This window comes from Camelus ferus, chromosome 13, assembly GCF_009834535.1.
Source record: "Camelus ferus isolate YT-003-E chromosome 13, BCGSAC_Cfer_1.0, whole genome shotgun sequence".
Taxonomy (NCBI): domain Eukaryota; kingdom Metazoa; phylum Chordata; class Mammalia; order Artiodactyla; family Camelidae; genus Camelus; species Camelus ferus.
This window is the reverse complement of record NC_045708.1, coordinates 17785907-17810128: the sequence shown is the minus strand read 5'-3', so window position 1 is coordinate 17810128 and position 24222 is coordinate 17785907. Positions and strand designations below refer to the sequence as shown.

The following is a 24222-nucleotide window of genomic DNA, read 5'->3' as shown; positions in this document are numbered from 1 at the left end:
TCCCCGCGTGGTTCTCATGCCAACTGTTTATGCTCGGGAGAGCAGCCGTCTCTGGAGCAGGGGACTGATCTGCCGGCCTCGGAGGCCCTGGTGGGGGAAGTGAAGTCCTGGCTTCTACCTTTCAGGGAAGTGGCCACCCTGACAGTGCAGCACCTCTGCTTCTGGTGCTGAGCCCGCTGCCCGCTGGGCTGCACCAGGATTTCATCAGCCAGGGTGAAACACACCCAGAAGGGGCCCCATCACCTACTATTTTAGGGCCTAGAAGTAACATGACAGACCATATGCCAGACGCCCCCACTGTATAGTGGAGAAATGAGCCCAGAGAGGGGACAGGACTTGTTTGGGTCACAGAGCAGACTGGTGGCTGAGAAGCTATTAGAAGCCAGGTTTCCATGCTCCTGGGGCTTGGGGTGGGGAGAAAATACTAGGGAGCATTAATGGGACCCTATTAAAGTGCCAGTTGGTCACAGATGGTCTCTTATCATGCCTTCACCCTCTTCAGCCACACTGAACACCTTTTAGACCCCAAGAGGCCATGGTCTTGCTCAGTCTCCCTGTAGGCCTTTGCAAGTGTGTTTCTGTGCCCCTGAACCCTCTCTTGTGCTTCTTCATTCATGCTTCAGGACTTAGTGGTGGAGCCAGGATTTGGACAACTCACATCTTCTGACTCCCAGATCAACATTTTCTCTATTTTCTCCCTTTTCTGGCCCAGTAACTGAAATACAGAAACTTTAGTTCATGCCATCTCAGTCCGTGCATCACAGCCAGGTGGGCATGGGAAGTAGCCCATCCCATGGCACTGGGGAGTGGGTAGTGAAGGGGGGCTCTGCTGACTGTTCCTTCTGCTCCAGGGAGCACTCAAGACAGCTGGCCTGAGAGCCCTGATTCACCCATAAGTTAAGGCAGGGACCCTCTCCAGACTAGGGCTGAGCAGGTAGTGCAGGGCAGCTCTGCCTTTGGGAGCACAGGCCCGGGAAGCTGAGGCTTTGAACAGGGGGTGAGGGTGGGGGCTTGATTAGGAAGGAGGTAGCATTCAGCAGGAGGCTAATATTAAGCATGCTGGCAACAGTAAGCATTCATGAGGATAATGGAACTAGAACTCTCATACACAGCTGGTGGTACTACTGGTTTATCCATTTCGGAAAACTGGTAGCATTTAACTAAAGCTCAACATACAGAAGAACCCAGCAATTCAAATCCTGGGTAGATCTCAACACAGATGACTGCTTGTTTCCACCAAAAGCACGTACCAAGGTGTTCATTAACCTCAAACACTCTTCATGGGAATGTAAATGGTGCAGCCACTGTGGAAAACAGTCTTGTAGTTCCTCAAAAGGTTGTACGTAGAGCTACCATACAATCCAGCAGTTCCACTCCTAGGCATACACCCAAGAGAAATGAGAACCTACATCCACACAAAAATTTCTACATGAATGTTCATAGCAGCATCATTCATAATAGCTAAAAAAGACACAATCCAAATGTCCATCGATGGTTGAATGGATAAATAAAATATGGTATGCCCTTGCAATGGAATATTATTTGGCAATACAAAGGAATGAATTACTGACACCTGCTACATTGTGGATGAACCTTGAAACATTATGCTCAATGAAAGAAGTCAGTCACAAAAGGTCAGTATTGTATGATTCCTTTTATATGAAATGTTCAGAACAGACAAATCTATAAAGAGATGCAAAGTAGATCAGTGGAGGCCTAGGGCTGGTAGGGGAGGGAGCATTGGGGAGAAATGAGGAGTGACAGCTGATGAGTATAGGGTTTCTTTGGGGGATGATGAAAATGTTTTAAAATTGATTGTGGTGATGATTGCAAATATAATCAAAGTTACTAAATTTTAAACAAATAAAAAGTATTTGTAGCAGATTTACTTATAATTACCAAATATGGGAAGCAAAAACGTCCAGCAACAGTAGAATGGGTAAACTTGAAAAAGAATGAACCCTTCATGATATAATTATTAGTGGAAAAAGTAAACCCTAAAAATACATACAGTATGATAGGAAAATTTAAAGCAGACAAAGAGACTCTGAGGTGACAGAAGTCAGAATAGTCGTGGCCCTTAGGGACTACTGACCAGGAAGGGTCGGAGGGAACCTCTGGAGATAACAGAAATGCTCTCTATCTTGATCTGTGGTGTGGTTACAGGGGTGTATCCACATGTAAAATTCACTGGACTGGGCACTTCAAATTTGTGCATTGTATTGTACATAAGTTATAAGTTACATCTTAACTTTTAAAAAGTAATTAAAAAGGAAAAAAAAGATAGAGGCTCAAGTTAAAGGAGCAGGGTTCATGCCCTGGCTATCAGACCTCCCCAAGTCCCTGTTCCTCTCGTGCCTCTTTCCCCATCCTTAGACAATGGACCAGATGGTATCAAAGAACCCAGCTGGCACGGACAGTCTCAGATTCTGCGAATTCACATACCTATTTGTCACTGAGTTTTCTGGGAAATTTGGCAAGTGCTTGCCATCAATGTGGCGTGAAGAAAAGAAGGCTGGCTGTCTGCTGTGGGCTCTGCCTTGTTTCCAAGGAAGGAAAGGCCTTTAGGAACTGGGTAGGAACACGTCACCCCCAGGAGGGAATGTCAGTTTCAATATGAATCATCCTATGCATCCCCAGCAACGTGCTCTGGGAATAGACATCCTGAATCACTCTTCCCCAACAGGAGCAAGACTTGCTACTAAAATTTCAGATTTTAAGAGAACTGGTATAGTCCAATAGCCTCTCAGAGGTGAAAGAAGAAATCAGCCCAGTAACTAACCAAGAATTACAGAGACGACAGCGAGGGCCCAGGGTGCAAACCTCTTTGTACTGAAGCCCAGAAGAGGCCCAGAGGAGGTGGCCGGCTCACATGGCTTCTGGCGCCAGGGCTGGGATGGGGACCCAAGGCTCCAAACCTCGAGTTTTCTTTTTACAACAACCTGCTGTTATATTTTCTAGAGAAATAAATTATGCTCTGTGTTGGTGGGAAGCCTTTTAAACAAAAAGAAAAAGAAAACAGCCAAGATGCATCTTAATTAGGAACTACTTGGGAAAAAAAATCTTTGTGGGAGGAGGGTGCAGAGCAGCACGCACTGAATGGTCAGCAGCGTGAGAGCGTGAAAATCCAGCAGGCTCATTTAGAGGTGAGCGCTCTGCTGTGATAATCACCCAGTGTGACCTGAGGGACATTCTGGTCGTCAGAAGGATCATGGTGGATGTGTCACTCAAGGCCATGAGAAGGTCACCACGGGGCTGCAGCATCTGACCAGCAACTGCCAGTCCTGCCTATCCTTCACACATGTGGCATTAATATTTTCATACTATTTCCCTCCTTGTGCTAAAGGCCATTCACCAGTGACTGGTGCTTCTAATCCATTTCCTCTGTGCTTTGACAGCCTCTGGCCTCCGGAAGGAACAACCCCGGGCTCCCGAAACATGTGACTGCCGGGAAGGTTTGCTTGCTGCCCTTAAGCCTGACCCATTCTGCTCAAGGAATTGCAACATCACCACTTCTCAGGCTGATGACAGCTCTTTCTCAAAACAAACTCAAAGCCTGGAATGTGCACCATGGCCTGCCAGAGTCAGGGAGCAAACGGTCTAACATCGATTTCCCAAGAACTATGGATACTGGGTGTTTTGCTTTTGTTTTTGTTTTCCAGGGGAAAAAAAAAAAAAAACTCCAGAAAACAAAACTTATAAAAGCAGATATGGTATTTTCAGCCAGATAAGTCCAAGTGCTCTGTTATCCAATAAAAGAGGAGACAGGAAAGGGACTAGGAAGGGTGTATCTACACTCGGGGAAGAAAAAACTTACCAGGACTTACTAGGTGCCAGGCACTGTACTGGGGCTGCCTAACCCTGCCCTCCCCACTTTCATGTGAGTAAACTAAGGTTCAGAGAACTCTGTGACTTGCCCAATTTAATTTAGCTGGTAAATGCCAGGGATTTGAACCTGAGCACATTTCCAAAGTCAAAACTGCTGCCACCCAGAAACAAATTCAGAGATCATGGAAACAGTGTGGAGATAGTGGAAAACTGGGAAGCAGGTGGTTTCCCCAGGCAGCCACACTGCAGAGTAGCTCTCATGTAAGACTGGTGTGTGTGTGTGTGTGTGTGTGTGTGTGTGTGTGTGTGTGTGTGTGTGTAGGAGGTATGTGTAGGAGACTGAACATTTTGTGGAAGGCACTGCTAAGTCACACGCCAAAACGAAATTGTAAAAATTACATCTTGGGGCCTAGATTTATTCCCTCTTCAACATCATATTTGCTCTGTTTACAAGGCAAAGATGATTTTTCTCTCTGCCAAGGCCGAACTTTCCCAGCCTGTGATCTGAAAATCATGCTGTGTTCATTTTTCCTCTTAACTCACCCAAGGCCATAAATCAATCCCTTGAAATGGGGATCTGGTTGGGCAGTTCTAGCAGGGATTCACCAGGCAGAGGCAGAATCCAAGTTGGGGCTCTTACGGTCACCCTGGGCCAGCTTCTGCCCATGCAAGCACCTCCATCCTCCACCAAGAAAATGCCCGAGATCAGATCCACTGACTAAGCAGGACTGCTGCTCTTTCAGGGTCAGTTTGTTGATTCCTAATGCACTTTGTGACGGAGGAGATCAAGGCAACTGCAGAGAATGAGAGGAATTGAGCACAGCAGGACCAGGATAAAGGGTGTTAAGGGAGGGGGCAGGCAGACCACAGGGGGCAATTCATTCATTCAACAATATTTACTGAGCGCCTACTATGTGCCAGGCACTGGTTTTCCCCTTGGAATATAATTATTCTCACAACTATTTTTATAACAATGTAGTAATAATGGCAGCAGTTTACAGTTAATGAGTGCATATGGTCAAGTATGTTTAAGCACATGGGCAGGTACTCTGCTGGGTGTTTTACACACATCAGCTTTATCTAGTCCTCACAACTGTTGGGTGAAGTAGGTATTATCGTCATTGTACAGATGGAGAATCTGAGGTACAGAGAGGTTAAGAAACTCACCCAAGGTCACATGACTAGTAAGTGACAGAGCTGGGATTCAAACTCATACTGGTTTGGTTCTCACATCCATGCTCCACTCAGCTCGTCACGCTAACAGTCAATGGCATGTTTTGTAATTAAATATTTGCAGATTATGGGGCAGGGATAAATATTTTCTTATGGTGGGAGAAAAGTGGTAAATCTGAATCTTTTCATCAGGCCCTGAATACTCAGCTGATGTCCAATAAATAATTCTGTCTATCGATGGGTGGCTGTAGACCCTGGTCTGTGGTACATGTATTTCTAGGCTTTGAGGGCAGTGGAATAGAAGATGCAACACCGCCAACCCTGAGACCATCCCTCTGTCCCCATTCCCTTCTCTGCAGCCATCAATGTGGTCACTGGGGCACAGGGCAGCATGCTGGTTTATAGATTGGGTTTTAGAGTCCAACAGACCTGCGATCAAGTCTCTGCTTGATAACTGTGTGACTAAGCAAGTCCTGGAACTCAAAGTCTCAGTTTCCTTACCCACAAAATGGGGATAAGTGGGTAATTTACACCTTCACTGGGCTGTGAGGAGGACACACAGAATGTAGCTACAGTGTCTGGCAGCAACAGTGCCCAGTGGGATGCATGCACAGGAAGCAGGTGGGCTCTTGGCTCTCGAAGCATACACATCCTGAAAGGCAATTCGCTCTTGTTACAGTTCTGAGAATGTCTAGTTCCTGGTGGTGATCTGTCTGTAGGCCTGTGTTTTGACAATCTGGCCTTGCACAGTTTGGCTAATCTCAGAGTGGGTGGTGCAAAGAGCCCTGGGCTGGGACTCAGGATATCAGAGTTCAAGTCCTAGACCTACAATTAACAACAGTGTCACCTCGGGCGAGTCCCTTCCCCTCTCTGATCTTGGTTTCCCCAACTCTAAGATGAGGGAGTTAGATTTGCCATCAAAGGGCCTCTCTGGTGGCAGTCTCCCAAGACTTTGTGCCCGTTACCTACTGATCTCCCCCACTGCCAAGGGAGAATGAAGTTCTTACAATTGCTCTGACTTCTTGGAAGGATTAATGCTCATTAAATGCTTCAAGGCCGGCAGCTGGCACTCAGTGCGAGATCTGTCTCACTGCTCTCCTGGAAACCCTCCTGCTGGCAGGGGGCCAATTTATTCCACAGTCTTGAACCCTAACCTTCCCCTGACTCTTCCTTGCTTACAATTCCACTGTAAGCTGCTTAAATGAAAGGGCGAGAGGTGCACTGCCTAGCAGTGGGCTGCCCACCCATGATGTCTGCCACAGGTGCTTGAGGGCTGAGGAGAGCAGGGCAGGAGGGATCAGGGCTGAGTGAACCCTGGAGCCCTCATGTGGGTCCCTGGATCCAGGAGACTTGGTCACACCCCAGTCAAAATGGGAGAAGCACACACTGTCCCAAGGGCCTGATGTCATCCTCATAGCAGCTGAACTTGAAGAATTCTTCCTGTGTGCTGGGCATGAATATAAGCACTTCTCATGGATTACCTCATTTTGTTCTCAGAACAGTCCTGTGAGTAGGTACCATGGTTGTCCCCACTTCATAGCTGGGAAACAGGCCCAGAAAGGGTAAGAAACTTGCCTAAGGTCACACAGCTAGGAAGTGGCAGAGGAGCATGCAAATCCAAGCCATCCTGCCTCAGACTCCATGCTTTTCAGCTGGCTTACTCAGTGTCTCTCAGGCCCTAGCAGCAGCACCTTGTACGGGGAAGGAAGCTGGGCCTCTGTGCACTGAACCCCTGTGCTTTACGGTATTGCTGGCTGCCGTTCTATGGCTGGTTCCTCTGCCCTCCCCTCCTCAAATGTCCTCTGCAAGTGGCAGACTTGCCTCTGTGACTGAATATGATAAGAGCATCGCCATTGAGGGCCAGCCTTGTGCCAGTGAACAGGCTGTGTCCTCTCTGCTCACAGCTGCTAGGGTCTTGGGGGCATTTCTGGACAGGACCTGCTGAGTCAGATTGTGGTAAACAGGAAGCCACTTTAACACCAAATTTCTCAGGACACCAAAACTGGCTTGAGAGGTGCCTCACCTAGAGGTCTTACTTTCAAAGTGAGGACAGATTCAGGGAGGGGCACACAAGTGGCTGGGAGGGGAAATTCAATTTGGTGAAATGCTAAACAGGGAGACCAGGATTTGCATCCAACATCTTTGCTGCAGCTCCTGTATATCCTGCAAAGCCCGGAACCAGCATGAACTCGTTTCTCTTCCCCATACACAGCCCTCTTGGCCCCGCAGGCCCAGGGAGGAGGCTGCAAGAGCCCATGTCAAACTGATATGCACCAGGATGCAGGAAGCAGCGCAGGGTCCCTCGTACATTGACTCAGCCATGTGGGACAGGGTAGGGACAGCTGCCACCTGACCATGCCCTGCAGGGCCCAGCTTACAGTGAGGTCATTGATGACAGCAGCTGCCAGAGCCCAGGAGTGATGCCGCCCAACAGCCCACGTGAGTGCAGCAAAAGGATGGTGTGACAAGCAGCTCAATTCAGGCCAGTTCATCTCCTATCTTCAAGAACAGTCTGGATTCCAAGCCCCTCATGGTTCCACCCCAAACTAGAACCTCCTCCAGTCTCCTAGAATGTCCTTAAACCCTCCTCTGGGGATGTTCCCATAAGCCTCTGTATCATCAGACCCGTTTGCGGCAACAATAAGCATAGCCACCATCTATGAGAAGGTTCTGTGTGTCAGACAGGCCCTGGGCTGGGGGACTGATGTTTTCATTAGTTCCACTTTATAGAAAACTCAGGCTCAGAGAGAAATGCCTTGCCCAAGGTCACTCAATCAGGAAGCAGTGAAGTCTGAATTTGAACTTGTTGGGCTCCAGGGGACCAGAACCACAGTCAGTGAAGCACTGTTCACATCACTGATTATGACCCCTTCCACTTGTCCCTCTCTCTGACAGCACCTAGACAGACCCCAGAGAGGCCCCGAGGAAGGGTTGACAGTGTATGTTTCGGTAGAGCTGGTGGTTTTGCTGTGCCACTTATCCCTGTATCCCCAGCAGTCAGCACTGAGCATCGCACTAGACAAGCATCCGTTGAGTGAAAGAGTGAGAAAATCAAGAGCAGCTTTTCCCTGCCCAGTGCCTGAGTCCCTACACACTCTCTTTTCCCAGGAGCCAGCCGCCCACTGTGGCTCATTTGCTGGCTGCAGAAGGAAGGCCTCACTGCCAGGACTGATGTAGGCACGGGGTGATGAGGCATCCAGGGCCTTGCCAAGGCTGCTTTTGGGAGACAGACAACCCAAGGCACCTCAGAATCCTCCATGGGCTCACCTGGGCAACTGCCAACCACATTTATTACAATGGAAATCCTAAATCACGCATATATACTTGTTCTGCATGCTCTCATAGCAGCCTGAGTGTGAAAAAAGAAGCAACAGGGGCCCAGAGAGGTCAAGCAACTTGAACTTGGCCACACATGTAGTTCAGGGCAGAATGAGGACTTGGGCCCAGGTCTTATGGCTCAAGGTCCAGGTTTCTTACCATCATTCCAAGCTGCCCACTCTCTGTCAGGCTTAGTGATGGGAATAAGACCAAAAGGTTGAGATTTAAATCAGAGCCCCTGAGGAATTTCACAAAATGGGACTTGGTTCAGCCCAGTTCCTCCCATTAGTGCGCCCCATGAATGGCCCTCGGATGGTCCAACCAACAGCTATGCCTACGCTGGGCAGTTTCAGAAATCAACAGCCTCCCCCCAACCTCCAACAATTCCCTGAATATTTGCAAACTGTATAGAGAGAAGGAGAGAAGCTTCCTTGATTATGTCCCTCATTGACACTAGTAGCCAAAGCTCCAACAACTCTGATGAGAGCCACACCAGCCATCTCTCCCCAGGGCTGATGTGGGTGTTGGAGAAGGTCTATGTTCTAGGCAGGTAAGGCAGTGAGCCTCCGAAATTGGAATCCACCCATTTCATATTTGAAGCTAAAGGAGTATCTATCTTCCTGCCTTCTGTTCCCTCTCTCGGAACCTATCCTAAGACAACACTTTATGAACAAAGATGATAACTGCTGCATTATTTTTAATAGCAAAAATTTACAAATGACCTTTGTCCAACATTAGTGGCATGGCTAAATGAATTATGACATATCCATGCAATAATTGCAACCATTAAAAATATTCTTCATGAAAAAATTTACGTGAGCTAGGGAAACACTTATAACAATTAATTTAAAAAAGAAACAATATAATATTGTATATAAAGGAGGGAGGGGAAAGCATACAGAAGATTAAAAGGAAATGAGCCAAGATGTCAACAGAGGCTGCATCTACGTGCTAAAACGAGTTATTTTTTTGTCTGCTTTACACTTTTTGATACTTCCTCTTTTCCTCTACGTGCCTATGATAGCCAGGAAAAGAAAAAGCAGCAGCAGCAGCTACCTCAAATCACAACCCCCCACTCAAGAAGAGTGAACTGTCTGAACAGCCAGAAAGGTTATGATGCTGCCTGGTTAGAGGGAGGAAGGTAGGTCCTGTGTCCCTTTTCCCATAACACAAATATTCTTACAGGGCCATATGTGTAGGGGGACGTCCCTTGTAAACCTGCTTTCGAAATTTTGCAAGGAATTTTCATCTGACTTAGTTCTTGGGTTCTTACTGTCAGGAGTCTGTGTCTCTAAGTGGTGGGGAATATAGGTGATGTATTTCCATCTCCAGACCCCCCTGTCTCTCAGAGAAGAAGGAAGCCAGGTGCCTCCAGCATCTTTTCATAGGAAAGGCCTGCAGAGAGGGGAGCTAGCCATTTGTTCAGGAGTTACATTTGAAATCTGAAGCTGTGCCCACAATAAGGTACTTTGCAGCCTCTCCAGCTAAGAGGGGCTTTGGAGGCTCTGGCTTAGGAGGATCTCACAGCTGCAAAGGGCAGAGATGTCAGCAAGCGAGGCTGCAGATAAAACTTGAGCTGCCAAAACGCAGCAGCACCCGTGTTGCTCCCTAATGTGCGAATGTCTGTCTACAAGCCAGTCAGCGGGAGATACCCTCCCAAGACCCTAAATGCACTGTGTGTGCCCACCTCGTTAAAAATGTGTTTGGTTTCTCTAGGGAAACAGCTAAGATCACTTTACAGGCACTTGGAAGAGTGGATTTAAGCCCAATCCTCTGTGTCCTTCAAAACTATAAACCTCTGTGGAAACAAGTGTCCATCACTTACCATCCCCCCTCACATTTCCAAGATTTTTTGCTCTGAAAATGAACAAAAGGTGCATACAGACAAGCGCATAAAGTAAGGGGGAAGTGTGTGGGTTCCCCCCAAATCTAGAAGGCTCAGAAGCCTACACAGCCCCACAGGAACTCAAGCTTGGGACCCCCAGGTCTGGAGAAATAGGGAGACAGCTCAGGAGGTGAAAAGCCAAAACTAAAATCCCCTGCTCGGCCCCCAGGGCAGAGGTCTCCCCGACATCCACTCACCGAACATGCTGCCCTCGTAGCCGTCTTTTGTGAGGGGCCGGAGCTCGTTCTTCCCCATCGCGTAACGCTTGTAGCTCTGCCAGGCAAACTGCATCATCTGCGAGATAATGGGAAACAGCAAACCTGAGCACGGTGACTCCCAGCAACGCTCTTTGCGACAGGACTTGAGACCACGTTTAGAAAACAATCTTCCACATTAAGAAAGATGGCTTCCTCTCACCATAATTTCACTCATAATTACAGCTGCCTGGAAGGCCATTCTCCTCAGACAAGCCCACACATCCAGTGCCTACCCATAGATTCCTTAGAGAAGACACAAAAAGCACTAAATATATTCCAGCCATCGGTCAGTGCCAAAGTGAAAAGCCACCTCTTTCAGGAAGCCTTCCAGTGACTGGACCTCCAGGGACCCTCTGAAGGGAAGGAAATGGACTTCACCGAGTGAGGCCTGTTAGAATCTGATAGAATAATCCCCCTGAGCTAGGGATTGTTAACTCAATTTTATAGATAAGGAGACAAGTCAAGACATAAGGTAACTTGCTCAGGGTTACCCAGTGAGTCAGTGAGAATGTTGGGAATTGAACACATGCCCTCTGGCTCCAAAGCCTTAGGTCTGTCCCACAAAGTCACTGCATGAGTCTCTCTGAACTCCTCCAACACTTGGCTTGACCTACCCTGGCTTTCCCAGGCCTCCTAGCACCCCAGTTGGTCACTGTCAGTTTTTGTTTCCCTGGCTCTGGACCATAAGCTCCTTGAAGCCAGAAACTACACTTTCCTTGCCTCAGTTTCCCCAAAGCTCCCAGCATAGGGCTTAGCAAAGAGTATTTGGGGGCTCTGTCATGAGTGCATGCATGAGTTCTTATTACATTAAGGCAACTATGTCAGCCCCTTAGGAGCATCATGCAAGCACCTTGGTCCCCTGCTGCACTGAGCACTGAAGGCTGGAGGAATGCGGTAATAATCCGTCCTTAGTCCTGTTTCCTCGCCCTGCCAGGGTTTCTCTTTTGCCTTTGATGGCAGGGTGCAAAAGGAGGACAGCAGAGCAAGGCTGTGGGGTGACCCTGGGGCAGAGGCAGGAGCCAGCCCAGGCAGTGGAGGCGCAGCTGAGGGACAGGGAAGTGGGAGGCAGCCTGCGGTAGTGGAAAGAACTCGGGCTTCGGTGCCAGAGAGGCCTGGGTTCTAATCCTACCTCCACCACTGTCTCTTTGACTTTAGCAAGTGACTAAATATCTCTGAGATGCTTCCTCTTTGAGATGGGAATAACAAGGCTTGCTTTGCCACAGCCCTAAAAAGTTTAAATGAGAGAAAGTAGCTGGAAATGCCAAGTTTCCGACCTGACACAGCAGTGATTGACAAACGCTAGTCTTCTTCCCTCCTCGGCCTTTAAAGTCTAGTTCTCTGAGCCTCATCTGTTCACCCCTCCTTTCATCCATCTTATTAGTTCTCAGACTTTGGCATGCATCAGAATCATCTGGAGAGCTTTTTAAAACACCGTTGGGCCCTTTGAGTTTCTGATTCAGCAGGTGTGGGCTGGGGCCTGAGAATTTGCCTTTCTAACGGGTTCCCACGTGGTCCATGGGCCACATCTGAGAAACACTCATCTATCAGAAGTGTTTCTTTCTGTCATCTCACTTCCAGACACTGTCTGGAATCCCTTTGCTTTTCTCCTTCCATCTCCCAGCCCACCTTCCTGCCTCAGCTCCATCTTTCTGGACACTGCCATCTGCGTTCTCCATGCCCTGCCACTCCTGGTGCCAAGGCCGAGAAGCCATCTCTTCCAGGCACATCTGGACAGTAACTACTGCCATGTTCACCACTGCAGCCCAAATGCACAGACCAGGAGGGCAGACCTACAGGTCTACGGCCTGGGCTCTCCATGAAATGGCAGAATAATCTAGTACCATCTCTCCATTTCACAGATGATGAAACTGAGGCTCAGAGATGGACAGTGGTCAGAGTGGCACAGCCAGCAGGGCTGGAATACAGCCCTTTCAACTCCCAGGCTAGCAGACCCCTCCTCCACGCTAGGCTTGATGTGTGGCTTCCCATGAGACACACGTGCAAATGTCATGGTAATGCATGCCAAGCACTTGGCACAGGCTTCGAGTCCTGGTTCCATTCCTCTGTTATTTTCTACTTATCTTGAATTGGCAATAACAGAAACTAATTGCCGGGTGTGAGCACTTAAGGGAGACTGGCCTCTTCCCTGGGTCTCTCTTATCTGGGGGCCCCCTTGATTAAGTCAATGTGAGGGAGGTGGCTGGGTAGAAGAGCAGCAGGAGGCTGTTAAAACACAAATGGCAGCAGGAAAGCAGAAGCAGAGGTCTGGAGGGGGAGGACTGCACCCTACCCTCTAGTCCCTCCTGCTTGAGAGAGAGAGAGAGGGGAGAGAAGTGGGTGTACAGGAGTAATTAAGAGAATCATAGGTATCTACATGTTCTCAAAGGAACTGTCACGGCAGGGGCGTGGGGGTATTTGGAACACAGCCCATTCTCACCGTCATCCACATCAATGGAGGGAAATGCAGGCACAAATAATCCCTGTGTCACTTGGGAAAGGATTCAGAAGGCAACCAGAGCTACTTTCAAAACACACACACACACGAGCACAAAGATACACAGGCCCTCAAACGCTAGTTCTTATGTCTCCACCTTGGTCACAAGCCCAGGTGCTGGATGAACAGGGGTGATGCGGAAAGGCCCCAGCCAGGCAGTCCTTACTTCTCTTCCTAATCCTAATGTACTGGGTGTCCTGTCCAGCGCTCAGCCGCAGTTTGGGCTACAGCCATGGTGGGAGTGCTCCTTCGGCCCACACCCTCCACTTCCCTGCCAGCTGCTTATCTGCCTTCAGATCCCAGCTGAAAAGGCACTTTTGCAGGGAGGCCTCCTCCCCAGCTAAGCCTAAGTCAGGCCCCTACTCCGATCCTGCATTCCTGATGTCAAGTCCCACATCAGCCTGCAGTTATGCTTTTATTATGCATCTATTTGGTTAGTGCCCCCACCCCCATTCACTGCTGCATGCCCTGCAACTCAACCACGGACTGGCAAATAATAGGTGCTCATTAAATATCTGCTGAATGAATGTAAGAACAAATAAGAAAATTGGCTCTGGAGCTTAGCACAACCCTGGGAGACTCATGGGAGCCATATATGTCACAGGTAAAATAGGCAATGGGTGGGGGGAGGGGGGCTTCTGAGCAACGTAGGTGCTCAGACAAAGGTAAACGAGTGTCTCAAGGGACATTTCATGGGCACCAAGTGTCCTGATGGACAGGTAGGACTATGAGAGACACAAAAAGAGGCCGACAAACAGAAAGGCTAATCTCACTCTACATGTCTTGGGCAACCCCTGGATTTGGCTTTAGAGACGCAGAGTCCCTGGCTTCATGCTTAGGCAGTTCTAAGACCTCAGAGGTCACCCAGGTCACCTCCTGCCCCACGCAAGTTCCTTAATAAAAGACTAAGTAACCTCTCTTTGAATACCCTCAGTGATGACAGCCCATTCAATTGTGGTGTTCCACAAAGTTCTGCCTTACTCAACCCAAATCTGCTTTTCCCTACGGGCTGTGGGGAAGACAGCTCATGTGCTTCCACCAGAGATCTTCACGCAGGGGAGCCCACTCTCAAGTCACCTTCGGCTGCCTGTTGGCTGGCTGAACAGCCCAGAGCCTTCAATGTTCCCCCAGTGGCAGAGCTCTGAGTTCCTCGAAACTGCAGGTGCACATCATCATGGTTTTCACCCATTTATTATGGTTGGCTGTACTTTTGGTAACTAGAAGAAACCAAAATGCAAAGTGGAACCAAAGCGGTTCAGTTACATCTGAACCAGATTCTGTGGGTGTGGACTTGCCATTTGTCCCTAATAATTCCTTCTCCTTGGACATGGATACCATTTCATGCTGTCAGGATCTTTCTGGAACCAGATCTTATCATTCAATGTGTGTGTGTCTGCCTGTTTTGGGTATTCTGCCTGCTTTGATGGGACCGCCATCTGTGTCTCCCTCCCAAGTTTTGGACAGAAACATTAAATAGCTGGGCTGGGAACAGAGCTGGAGATATAGCAGCAGGAACCCCTCTGCTGGATCCAGCACTGCTCTGAGTGTCATCTGTTAGCAAGTGAGGAATCTGCCAATCAGTCCAAGCCCCGAGTCTCCATTTTTGTATATAAAGATATTGTAAAGGATAGGACTGAAATACAAGAACACTCTGCCCCAATAAAGCTAGTACAGAGGAAATAGACTGCTTTTTTCTTTTTTCTTTTCTTTTCTTTTTTAAAGAAAAATCAGGGGTTAGACTGGCATGATTTGTTCTTAGAGAACCGATTTTGGCTCCTATGGATCATCATTTTCGGTTCTAAATGCTTGCAAATTATTAACTTAGAAACCAATCAGTCCCACTAGGATGGCTGTAATAAAAAAGATGGACAATAACAAGTGTTGGCCAAGATGTGGAGAAATTGGAAGCGTCATCAATTGCTGGTGGAAATAAAGATGGTGCATTTGCTTTGGAAAACAGTTTGGCATAAAAAGTTAAATATGGAGTTGCCATGTGACCCAGCAATTCCACTCGTAGGTGTACACCTGTGCTGAAAAGAGTTAACATAGCAGGCCTGAGACTTCTATGCTTAGAAGGGCTCTGCTTGCAAGTTTGGCCCTTGGCTGGCGTCTGGGAACTTGGATTTAGTGAGTGTTCTCACCATTCTCTGGCTGGTAAGGGTCGTTAACTGTACTGAGACTGTTTGTACAAACAATGTGGCATATGCTGAACACCTGCTTTCCTTCTGGCAGTCTGGAATTTTGGTTCATGTTAACCAGAGGGTACTCACATGACCAGCCCCCAATAAAACCTTGGGCACTGAGTCTCTAATGAGCTTCCCTGGTGGACAATGTCTCACATGTGTCATCACAACTCAGTGCTGGAGGAATTTAGTGTGTCCTGTGTGACTCCATTGGGAGAGGACTCTTAGAAGCTGCACCTGGTTTCCTCTGGGCTTCTCTGTATGCACTTTCCCCCTTTAGTGATTTTATTTTGTGTCCTGTCACTGTGGTAAATCATAGCCAGGAGCAGGACTATGTGCTGAGCCCTGTGAGCCCTCCCAGTGAATCACTGAACCTAGTGGTGGCACCCCAGCACATACCCAAGAAAGTTAAAAACATATGTCTACACAAAAAGTTGCACATGAATGTGCAAAGCAGCACTATTTGCAATAGCCAAAAGGTGGAAACCACCCAAATGTCCATTGACTAATGAAGGAATCAACAAAAAGTGGTAAATATGTACAATGGAGTATCATTCAGCTATAAAAAAGAATGCAGTGCTGATACACACTACAACCTGGATGAACTTTGAAAACGCTGTGCTTAGTGAAAGAAGCCAGATACAAGAGGCTACATAGCATGTGATGCTATTTGTATGAAATGTCCAGAATAGGCAAATTCATGCTGGCAGAAAGTAGATTAGTGATCACCAGGGTCTGGGGAAAAGGACATGGAGAATGCTAATGGGTATGGGGCCTTTTGAGGGTGATGCAAATGTTCTAAAATTGATTGTGATGATAACTGTACAACTCTGGGTCTATACAAAAGACCACTAGATTTTATACTTTAAAAAGGTGAATTTTATCATATGTGAATTATAACTCAATGAAGCTATTATTAATTTATATTTTTTAAAACTATTAATGGGGACAAATGGATACCCTATGCCTTTTGAAATAACACACTGAGAAGGACACACCATCATTTCAGTAGTATTCCTGCCAAAAATGCAAACCTGAACCAAATCATGAGGAAAGATCAGACAAACCCAAATTGAAGAACAAGCTACTTTACTCTTCAAAAACATTAAGGTTGTTAAAGAAAAGGAAAGACTGAGGAACTGCTACAGAATGAAGGAGACTACAGAGACACGAACTAAATGCAATACAGGATCCGGACGTGCTCCTGGAGCAGAAATAACAACAACAATTACTCATTATTATTACTACTACTATAAAAGATAATTGTCAACATAACTGACAAGATGTGAGTGAGGTATAGGGATCATATAGTACTGTATCAACCTTAATTTTCTGGTTTTACTGTGGTTATGCAGAAAAGTAGAACCAACCTTTTGGAAATACACAATGAAATGTTTAGGAGTAAGGGGCATTATGTTTACAACTTTACTCTCAAATGGTTCAGAAACCAATGTGTGGGGTTGGGGGGCGGAGAGAGAGAGAGAAAGAGAGAGAATGCACAAAGTAAACAGGGTAAAACGCTAACATTTGAGGAATCTGGGTGAAGAGTAAATTTGAATCTTTGTAGTATTTTTTGCAACTTTTATACAAGCCTGAAATTCTTTAGAAAAAAAAAAGTATTAAGGAACTTTGCTGGAGGTTGATGTCTTTTCACCCAGATTTATACATGAAAGAATTCTGCTTTCCTCCACTTTTATAAGTTATGACAGAATGTACTTGTTGCCAGTCCCCGTGTGGCTCCTCTTACCCCTCAGTGCCTCAAAAGCCCTCCTGGGCTTTCATCCCCTCACCAAGCCTGTCCCACCCACTCTGGTCAGAGGATGGAGCAAATGAGGAACTAGCAATTTGGGTTTCTCTTTTTATATTTATATTACCATGTTCAAATGAAGTGCCCATCCTTACTCTGTTCTTCCTGCTCCAGAAATAAAATAAAAGGCACCTTTTGTGGTTCTAAACATTTTCCAGAAGTCCCAGCTCAATCCAGACTTAAGCCTAAGCCCTTTTCTCACACCTCTGGGTCACTCCTTTTACTTGAGCTCAGTTCTGTACCCCTACTTCCCTCTTCTGCCCACATCCTTTCCAATAGTTTTAAAAAGTAAGGTTGTTCGATGCATGGATGGATGGATCGATTTACCTATCTTTCTTTCTTTCTTTTAATGTATCCAAGGTATAGAATCTCACTGCAGAAAAGCAGAGAGAAAGAAAACAATCACCCATCATTCATATATAATAACTACCATTCCCACTTTGGTGTCTCTCTTCCCATTTTTTTCATTTATCTTTGCTTCTCCCAGTGATGATGATATAAACATTTTCCATTTTATTACAAAGGCTTTGTAAACATCATTTTAGATAGCTATATCATAGCCTGGCAAGTAGGTTCAGCATCATTCACTTAATCTGCCTCCCGTATAATTGAACATGTCAGTGATTTCTATTTGAGGGCTGCTGTAAATAATGCCATAATGAACATCTTTGTGCACACTCTTTTTCTATATTTCAAGTAAGTTCCTGAGGCCAGTGCCTCTAAGAAATTTCTAGGAATAAAGTAAATGTTATTAATGGGTATGTTTCCTTTAAAAGATTAAATTCATGTTACGAAGTGAAAGAAGCCAATCTGGGAAGGTTCTGCAACTGTCTGATTCCAACTGTACGGTGTTCTGGGAAAGGCAAAACTACAGAGACTAAAAGATCATTGGCTGTCAGAGGTTAGAGGGGAAGGAGCAATGAATGAGGTGCAGCAAGGAGCATTTTTAGGGTCACTAAGATAGACTACTCTGTATGATGCTGTGATGGTGGACACATGTCATTGTACATCTGTCCAAACCCACAGACACTTTGTTTTGCCCACCACTGTGCAAAACTTGGTGACTAGTAAAGTATATAACAATTTATGACAACACATAAAGTAGTTCACTTGAGAAGATAAAACTAACATCATGAACGATCACTGCTCACATTTGTACAACTCTTTGCACACTTTCTCTCATAGATGTTGTTCCCCTTTAGAAATAATCATGCTAAAGTATGAGATGTAAAGTATGAAACAGATATTAAAAATTGTGTTTCCAAATGTTCAGTAATATAAACTAAATATCACTATATGAGATACAAAAATGCTCATTATATAATATTAATTGGAAAAGCATGATACCAAATTGTATACTATGAAGATATTGGACTATGTATGAGTATTTTAAAAGGAAAAAAAAAGACTGGAAGGAAAAACACAAAAATGCTGACAATGGTTATGTTGGATAGTGAGAAGCTTAGTGGTTATTTTTCTCTTATTATTGACCTATATTTTCTGGATTTTCTGTAATGAATATCTAGAAAGTTTGTAAGGTGAAAATTGGAGATTGTTAAAATGAAAAACATAAGGACCAAATGATATGGTGCTACGCGTAAGTCAAAAGGGAGCATGTGGGTGGTTGGCCGTGGGTTGGAAGGAAGGAGCGGGTTTTGATAGAGGAGGCCTTCACAGCTGGGAGTCAGAGAGGAGGCCAACCAGCAAGAGAAACAACATAAATAGAAGCAGAGAGCCAGAATCTCAGAGTCAAACATGATTTAGCACCAGAGACATTATCTATTTCCAAAGCCACTTTTTACAAGAACTGTGTGAGACCAGACAGGGGAAATGATTTGCCATCGTCTGGATGCAAAAGTTAGCACAGGGATGGTAGTGCTTCCAAAAACATGGGCCAGGACAGTGAAGCCGCAGATGGGGGTAGGGGCAGCCTGAGATATGGCAAGAGAAATCTGGGACAGACTCAAGAATGTGGCTGTTAAGAATCAAGAGCTATGAGAAATAAACACCAAAAGAAATTATACCTCTGCCCTCACTGGGTTCTAGAAATACACACCAAGCCATGATTATTTGTATGTGTTTGTGTGTGTGTGTGTGTGTGCATGTGTATGCATGCATGTCCATGCTAGAGACAGAAGGAGTTCTGGATGGTCTCTGGAAGCCCCTCCCTTCCAGCAGTCTATGATTTATAGATTCAAAGAACACCTAATAATAGACCACAAAGCCTTCCCTTCGCCGAGTTCTGCAGAGGCAGGAAACAAAGCCCCAGTGAAAGAGAGACAGGCAAAGCAATCGGAGATGAATCCTAAGACACCTCTTTAGTTCTTTCGCAAACAAAAGCTGTTCTTGTCCACCTGAACAAATTACAGTGACATGAAATCTTAAAATGAAAAATATTTACCAGTTTGAGGCAAACATTATTATTTTGTTTAAGATGTTCCTTCTACCTGTCTCAGAGCTCTCCTAGAGCTAGAATCCTCTCCTGCAGAAAAGCAACTAAAATCCACTGCATCACCCAGGCACAGATGCCCACCCCAGGCTAAGGAGCCCCAGAGCGATGGAACCAAGAGAGAAAGGAGACATTTGGGGAGAGAAGGAAATGGGAATGCCAGCACACTGCCTCAAGAGTGGGAAACTGAATAGAAAGTTTGCCTTGGAAAGTTCTTGGGCAGCAACTGGGGAGGAAGGAGCGATCACTGAAACAGGGAGACATTCTCCCTGCCTTTTTAAATAAAATATGCACACAGACAGGATCAGGTCTGGCAATGACCCAGAACCACATTTGCAACATCTCAAAACTGCCAAGAAGGGAAATGGATTTTCCCAGTCATTAAAGACAAGCACTCACACTGTGACTTGCAGCCTTAGTGGCATCTCCCAGTGGCGACACCTGTCCCATCTGCAGGGGCTAAACGGGAAAGGGCTTGGTCTCTAATGATACCTGGATCTAATAACCACACAGATTAAGAGATTAGAATGTTGGGTTGATTTCTTTTCCCTTCACGTTCAGCACAGCCCAGATAAACAGCTGACAGCTCATTACCTAGAAACCATCCATGTTAGATTTCTCAATCCACCCCATCTTTTGGTGCCCCACAAAATGATCTGATTGGCAATTGCTGATGAGACATCTGTGAACATATAATCCCTGGTCTATAGTTCAAAAGCTGGATGCAGGATGGGATTTGGTTGCGTTGAGGGGTTGGAGGGTGGGTTGGGAGTAGATGGAGACATGCTGTCTCCAACCCTCTCACTTCTGGGTTTGCTTGAGCTATTGAAGGGCAAATGTAGGAAGCGAAAATGTGATATGACTTCCTACCTATCTGAGGTCCAGACAGCAATCCCACACCCTGCCCACAGGACCCAGGTTTGAGCAGTCTCAGAAATCTCACTCCATCTGTAGCTCTTCTAAGGCACTGTAGCTGCGGGTCCTGGAGGCAGACAGACCCTTGCTATTCAAAGTGTGGTCCAGGGACCAGCCATTGGCATATGCATGCAGGGAGCATGTTAAGAATGTAGCATCCTGGGCCCCACCCCAGACCTGCCAAATCATAGCCAGTATTTTAACAAAATCCCCAGATGATCCAAATATACAGTAAAGTTTGAGATGCTGCTACAGGGCTCTGCCACCTGCTGGCTGTGTGGCCTTGAGTGAGTGACTTAACCTCTCTGAGTCTCAGTTTCCTCATCTGTAAACGGATATGAGTATTTAATCCTTATAATAACCCTGAGAGTAAGTAAGATAACACACGTAGGGTACTTAGCACAGCAGCTGGTACATAATGTGTGCCCAATAAAAAGCAGCCACAGAATGATTGCTACCCTGTTAATTTACCTACTAAATGTCTCTCCATCCACTTCTCTCTGCACCACCACTCTAACCCACACCCCTCCCATCTCTCCATGGGACTCTTGCAGTAGCCTCCTGACTGGCCTAGAGGAGTCCTCTCTGGCCTCGTACACTGTTCTCCATATGTAGCCAGGGGGATTATCCAAAGTGCAAATTTATTCATATCTCTGCCCTACCCTCAACACACACAAACACTTCCATCAGGTATAAAGATCAAACTCAATAAGGCCCATCAAGCCCTGTAGAGTCCCACATACTTATGCCTCCAGCTTCAGATTATCTTACCAGTCTCTGCCCAGCCATACGAGCTTTCTTTCTCAGTTCCTCAAAGAACTGTGCCTCCTCCTGCCACAGGGCCTTTGCACATGATAATCTCGCTCCTTGGGTCACTCCTCCCTCCACTTTTTGCTTGATAAACTCCATGCATCTTTCAGATCGCAGCTTAGTTGCCATGTCCCAGTGAAGCCTGACCACCCAGTCAGGATCATGTTGAATCCTCCTATTATAGAAGACTATTAAAATCAGAACTTTACATTCATTGTGTGATTGGTTGATTAATATCTCTTCCCCCTGCCCACCAGAACGCAGGCTCCATTTGCTCACTAGTGCTCCCCAGCACCTAGAAGAGTGCCCAGCACACAGAGGTCCTCCATAAATGTATGCTGAATAAATATCTAAGGATGATGACAACACAGCAGGGGCTCCCCTGGGCTGCTCGTGTTGTGAGGACCATGGGAAAGGAGGATGTGTGGAACAGAAACACCTACTGCCTGGTTATTTTGCCTCAACAAGGATATACAAAGACTCAACAAGGGAACAGCTCCAACTATGAAGCCATAAAGGATAGCAAGAATGGGTGAGATACTTTTCCATTGGATACCTTTTTTATCTTGGTGCAGAGTCTGCTGATGGAGTAGGTCACAAGTAAATCTGAGCTCTGCACTGCACTGAGATTGGTTCCCTGATTGCAAAGGATCTTCCCTACTCATCTATTCTATCATAGACAGGACATCGGAGTAGGGGCAGGGAGACGGGGAGTTTGGGACAAAGATGAATAACAGTAGGGAAGATCTCAGTGCATCTGAGTGAAATTTCAAGGGAAAATGGTTCAACAAGGCCATTTTGAAGAAATTTAGAGTAAAAACCACCCACCTATATGCAGGTAGCTCTATCATTTCCAAAGTGCTTTTCCTTCCTGACTAGAGCCTGTGGTCACCTGTAAGTGGGGCACGGTGCCATCATCACCCCCATTTTACAGGAAAATGCATACGTTTACAGAACATATAGTATTTACCTCAGCTCTGGGAAGCCCTCTCGAGGAGGAAGTAAGGCTTAGTAGTTAAGAGCCTGGCTTTGGATACCAGCTCTCCCCAGTTGTGTGTCCTTAGACAAGATACTTAACCTTTCTGTGCCTCGATTATCTAATTTGTTTAAAAATAACAATACTGTTTTATTATGCTTATCCAGTGTTTTCCATGGGTCATCAGTACTTTACATATATATTAACTCTTTCATTTTCACAATAATTTTATAAGATTAGTGTATCACTACTCTAATTCTCATATGAAGAAGCTGAGGCACATACCCAAATGTCACAGCAGGTAAGGGGCAGAGCCAGGATTTGAACCCAGGCAGTCTATGCTCTTGGCCACAAGGCTTAGAGAATGAGCCAGTATTTCTTGAGCACCTCCATGTACCAGCTCCTGTGCCAGATATTATCTTACACTTTACCTCATTTAATCCTCCACTGCTGCTCCAGGAAGCAGGTGTTATGCCCATTTTATAGCTGAGAAAACAGGCTCAGAAAGGTTCAGTAATTATTCCAAGGACACACAGCCAATAAGTAGAGGGTTTGGGTTCAAACCTAGGTCTGATTCCAACCTTTGCCTCTCTTTGTTCTTTTCTCAACCTCCCGTCACCTGACATCCATTTAAAAAATATGAATTGAGTATCTACTAGGTACCCCCTGTCCTGGTACATGCAGTAGTAGACAAGAAGGCAAGGTTCCTGCCCTCACTGCTCCTGTACCCTAGTGTGGGGAGATGGATGATAAAGAAACAAATATGCAGGGTAATTTCAAATAGTGATAAGCACTATGAAGAAAAACCAAGGAAGGTAAGGGGGAAGAAGATGGCTGAGTGGGTAGAGGTGGCCAAGGAAGGCCTCCAAGATGATAATTGAACTGAGATCTTAATTAGTATGTGAAGAAAAAAAAAAATCTCCTTCTGTTTCCCACGTGTAGCCCAAGAAATGCATTTGACTTTTCTCTTTATTCCTCCTAGGCCCCCATCAGCTGAGGTTCCAAAGTACATATTTTGTTTTTTGGCAAGAAAGGCTTGCAAAACCTACTGATAAGGTTACCCGTTCACACCAGGAGAGAGAATTTCAAAGCAGTAAACAGACCTGCTCAGCCTTACAAACACCGTATAAAATGACTCAGGTCCTGGAGCTCATTCATCCTACAAAGCCAAGGAGCTGCCACCCCATAAGCATTCCTTGGATTTGCATTAATCAGACAGCTCATTTCTTTTCATTTTTCTAGGTCTGCGATGATGGCTGATGTGCGGTGGCACTTCTGGATTCATAATAAGGGGTTGGTGGTGTTTTCTCACTCCTACAAGACTAAATTTCATGGGACCTTTAGGACATCTTCCTTGACAGTGCTGAGCTCAAGTGCTGTGTTCTTGAAAGGACTATAAAAGATAACCTAATCACACAGGAGAGAGTAAAACATCAAGAAATTTGATTTCAAAACCCTGGAACAGAATACCAAAGAATAATTAACTATGAAAACCAACCGGCTCTAATCTTGATGAACTAATGGGACACACTAGGAAAGAGAGAGAAAACTCAGATCCTCAAGTTTCACAGGTTTTTGAATTGTTGGAATGATCAGAATCAAAGCTCATGCAGGCCTTCAGCTGGCTTGACTTTGAGCCTTCTCCTCCCACCTCCCTCAAATCCACACACCCTACTCCCAAGTAACCTGAGGCACCTGCCCCAGCTCTGCTGCTCTGGCTTCTAATAAAAGCAGAATTTTCTCTTTCTCGGCTGCCTACAGATCTGGGCTTCCTGCTGGGGCCTGTAAACCTGCTGCAGGAAGGGGGCAGCTCCTGCGGAGCTGGCAAAACAGACCCTTTCACAGAAGGGAGACAAATGGACTGACAGCCAGTGACGGGTGATTCGATAAAACCTTCATAAAATTCTTCTTCCCTGTATTTGCTTTTGAGATACAACTCTGGGTGATGGTGGCTCCCAGGGGGCTCTTTCATAAATCTCAAAGACAAGCCCTTTCAGACTTTCCCTACAAAAGAAAGGGCTTGGTGAGATTTCTGTCACCAACAGCCGTATATTCTGAATAAAGGAGAAAACCGTCATGTTTTCCCAATTTTGAGCATGGTGGCTGAAAAAAACATTGCATAAAAAG

At 46.0% G+C, this 24222-nt stretch overlaps 1 protein-coding gene across 2 annotated transcripts in view; it reads right to left on the bottom strand.

Moving 5' to 3' along the window:
* MAN1C1 (mannosidase alpha class 1C member 1) overlaps positions 1 to 24222 on the bottom strand; it is a 122495-nt gene that overhangs the window by 67448 nt on the left and 30825 nt on the right. For both annotated transcript variants that reach the window (XM_032495522.1, XM_014563337.2), the window contains exon 2: positions 10402 to 10498. In XM_032495522.1, the coding sequence (XP_032351413.1) occupies positions 10402 to 10498 (97 nt within the window). The remainder of the gene's footprint in view (positions 1 to 10401; positions 10499 to 24222) is intronic.